The sequence below is a fragment of the Scardinius erythrophthalmus genome (genome assembly GCF_964197995.2).
Source record: "Scardinius erythrophthalmus genome assembly, chromosome: 13".
NCBI classification, from domain to species: domain Eukaryota; kingdom Metazoa; phylum Chordata; class Actinopteri; order Cypriniformes; family Leuciscidae; genus Scardinius; species Scardinius erythrophthalmus.
Window position 1 is genome coordinate 6,030,812 of NC_138233.1, and position 2,516 is coordinate 6,033,327.

Below are 2,516 nucleotides of genomic sequence, written 5' to 3' on the forward strand. Positions count from 1 at the left end.
TTGTACTTCTTTCTTTCACCGTGTCCCTCTAGGGGCTCCATACACATACATACAGTATATAATTTGAAAAAAAGTGCATTAGTGAAAGTTTTTACTGGTATTTTTGAACTCGGCATCATCAAATTGGGTAATATCAAGCCTTCTTGCAAATCATCAGAATATGTGAAGATGCAGGGTTGTGTTATTGATGTCATATGTGATCACATGATCACGTGTCACCTTCAGGGCAGCAGTGTTTCCCTGCACTCCTCTCACGCTGCAGGTGCTGCAGTAAAGCTTGGGCTGCGATCTGAAGCTCACGCTCACTCCAAACGCCTGAGCCACGTGCTGGATCACCGGCGACCCCGTATCTGCCACCACACCCCCCACAAGGGTCACGGGGAGGTCAAAGGTCAGCACCAGGGGCTGCAGATCCTGCGGGTCACAAACTTACGCAAATCACACCAGATTCACATGCACACACATTTATCACGAACTACAGCCTCATTAAAGGGATAGTTCACTTTGAAAATAAATTTTAGTATGTTTTAGCTTACCTCAAGGGCATCCAAGATGTAGGTGTCTTTTTTTCCGCAGTAGTTTCAATTTTGATATTTTTAGGTCAAACCGTTCTTGTCTGTCAGCCATATAATGCAGGTCGATGGACACTGGTTCAAAACACAAGCACAGAGTCCAAATTAAAACAATTCCCCATCGTCCAAATTAAACAATTCCCCATCATAAGTACACATTGATGGCCTAAGACACGAAACGAGCGGTTTGTGTGAGAAAACGAACAGTATTTATATCGTTTTTACCTCTTGTAACACAGCACACGTCCAAATGATCTGACGGCGCGGGCGGGTATAGATGTATACATAGATGTCGCCTTGGCTACGCTTTCGTTCCAATGAACTGCAGTAGCCAAGGCGACATCTATGTATATATCTATACCCGCCCGCGCCGTCAGATCATTTGGACGTGTGCTGTTTTCAAGAGATAACAACATATAAATACTGTTCGTTTTCTCACACAAACCGCTCGTTTCGTGTCTTAGGCCATCAATGTGTACTTACGATGGGGAATTGTTTAATTTGGACGATGGGGAATTGTTTTAATTTGGACTCTGTGCTTGTGTTTTGAGCCAGTGTCCATCGACCTGCATTATATGACTGACAGACAAGAACGGTTTGACCTAAAAATATCAAAATTGAAACTACTGCGGAAACAAAGACACCTACATCTTGGATGCCCTTGAGGTAAGCTAAAACATATCAAAAATTAATTTCAAAGTGAACTATCCCTTTAATTCCCATTATTCTTCATGGTGATTCTCACTCGGTTTTCATTACCATAGTATAATATTTTTAAATCAGTGTAAAACTAACAGGTAGAATAACAAATACTACAATGATAAAAAAAATAAAAAATATATTTTTTTAATATATATATTATATGAATATATTAATATTATAATCAGGGTTATTATTGTTAACTAAAAATTACTTGAAATAAAATAATGAACTGAAATAAAATCAAATTTCGGCTAGTCACCAAAGCAACATTTCTCATTTTCGTTTAATTTAAGTTGAAATACTAAAATAACTAAATAAATTAAAACTTAAAATAAGCTAAAAACTTTTTTTAAACTAATAAAAATTACAAAACACAAACAAAATGTGTAAACTTTTACTAAAATTAAAATTAAAACAAAATTTAAATATAAAAACTAACAAAAAATATAAATATTTTATACAAAAATTAAAATTATAATTTAATATTTTTAAATATTTTAATATACATTATATGGTTTATATTGTAATTATTATATTAATTCAATATAAAAATGTGTTATATTATCATAAAAACAATGTTACAAAGCAAGTAACTTTTCTTTAAGCAATTTCTTTTAATTATGGGCTGAAATGAGACATAAAAACACATATTTGATTATAAATATATGAATACTAAATATAAAGTCACATATAATGAATGTGTATTATAATGAGGCCTGACTGACCCGGATCCGTCTCCGCGCAGACTCCACCCCCTGAACCGGCCCGGCGATGGACACCTGCAGGTTTGAGAATTATGAAGTATGTTTCAAAGAGTGGTGAGAAGAAATGCTGTGGGTTCATATCCGAGTACCTGGTTGCTCTTTTCTGCTGCACCGTTGTTCCGGTTGGAATCGGGGAAGTGAATGTGACAGGACGTGTCCTCCATGACCTTCTTAATGTTCCCGCCCCCTTTCCCGATCACATGAGAGTGCTCCGTGTGTGTGACGTCCATCTTCAGCGTGACTTTATTCACCTGTGCACAGGTGTGTTGGTGTGAGATCTCCACAAGACAGATAAACACTCTCCTCAAAGGGATAGTTCACCCAAAAAATGAAAATGACCCCATGATTTACTCACCCTCAAGCCATCCTAGGTGTATATGACATTCTTCTTTCAGATGAATACAATTGGAGTTATATTAAAAAATGTCCAAGCTTCCAAGCTTTATAATGGCAGTGAATGGCTGTATATTTTAATATA

At 36.5% G+C, this 2,516-nt stretch overlaps 1 protein-coding gene across 1 annotated transcript in view; it reads right to left on the reverse strand.

The window, feature by feature from the left end:
• Positions 1-2,283, reverse strand: part of bicc2 (bicaudal C homolog 2) — a 15,966-nt gene extending 13,683 nt beyond the window's left edge. Inside the window, exons 1-3 of the mRNA XM_081382073.1 lie at positions 2,128-2,283; positions 2,000-2,053; positions 220-414 (exon numbers count right to left, since the gene is read on the reverse strand). Coding sequence (XP_081238199.1) covers positions 220-414; positions 2,000-2,053; positions 2,128-2,268 — 390 coding nt within the window. The 5' untranslated portion in view covers positions 2,269-2,283. The remainder of the gene's footprint in view (positions 1-219; positions 415-1,999; positions 2,054-2,127) is intronic.
• Between the last annotated feature and the right edge of the window lie 233 nt (positions 2,284-2,516).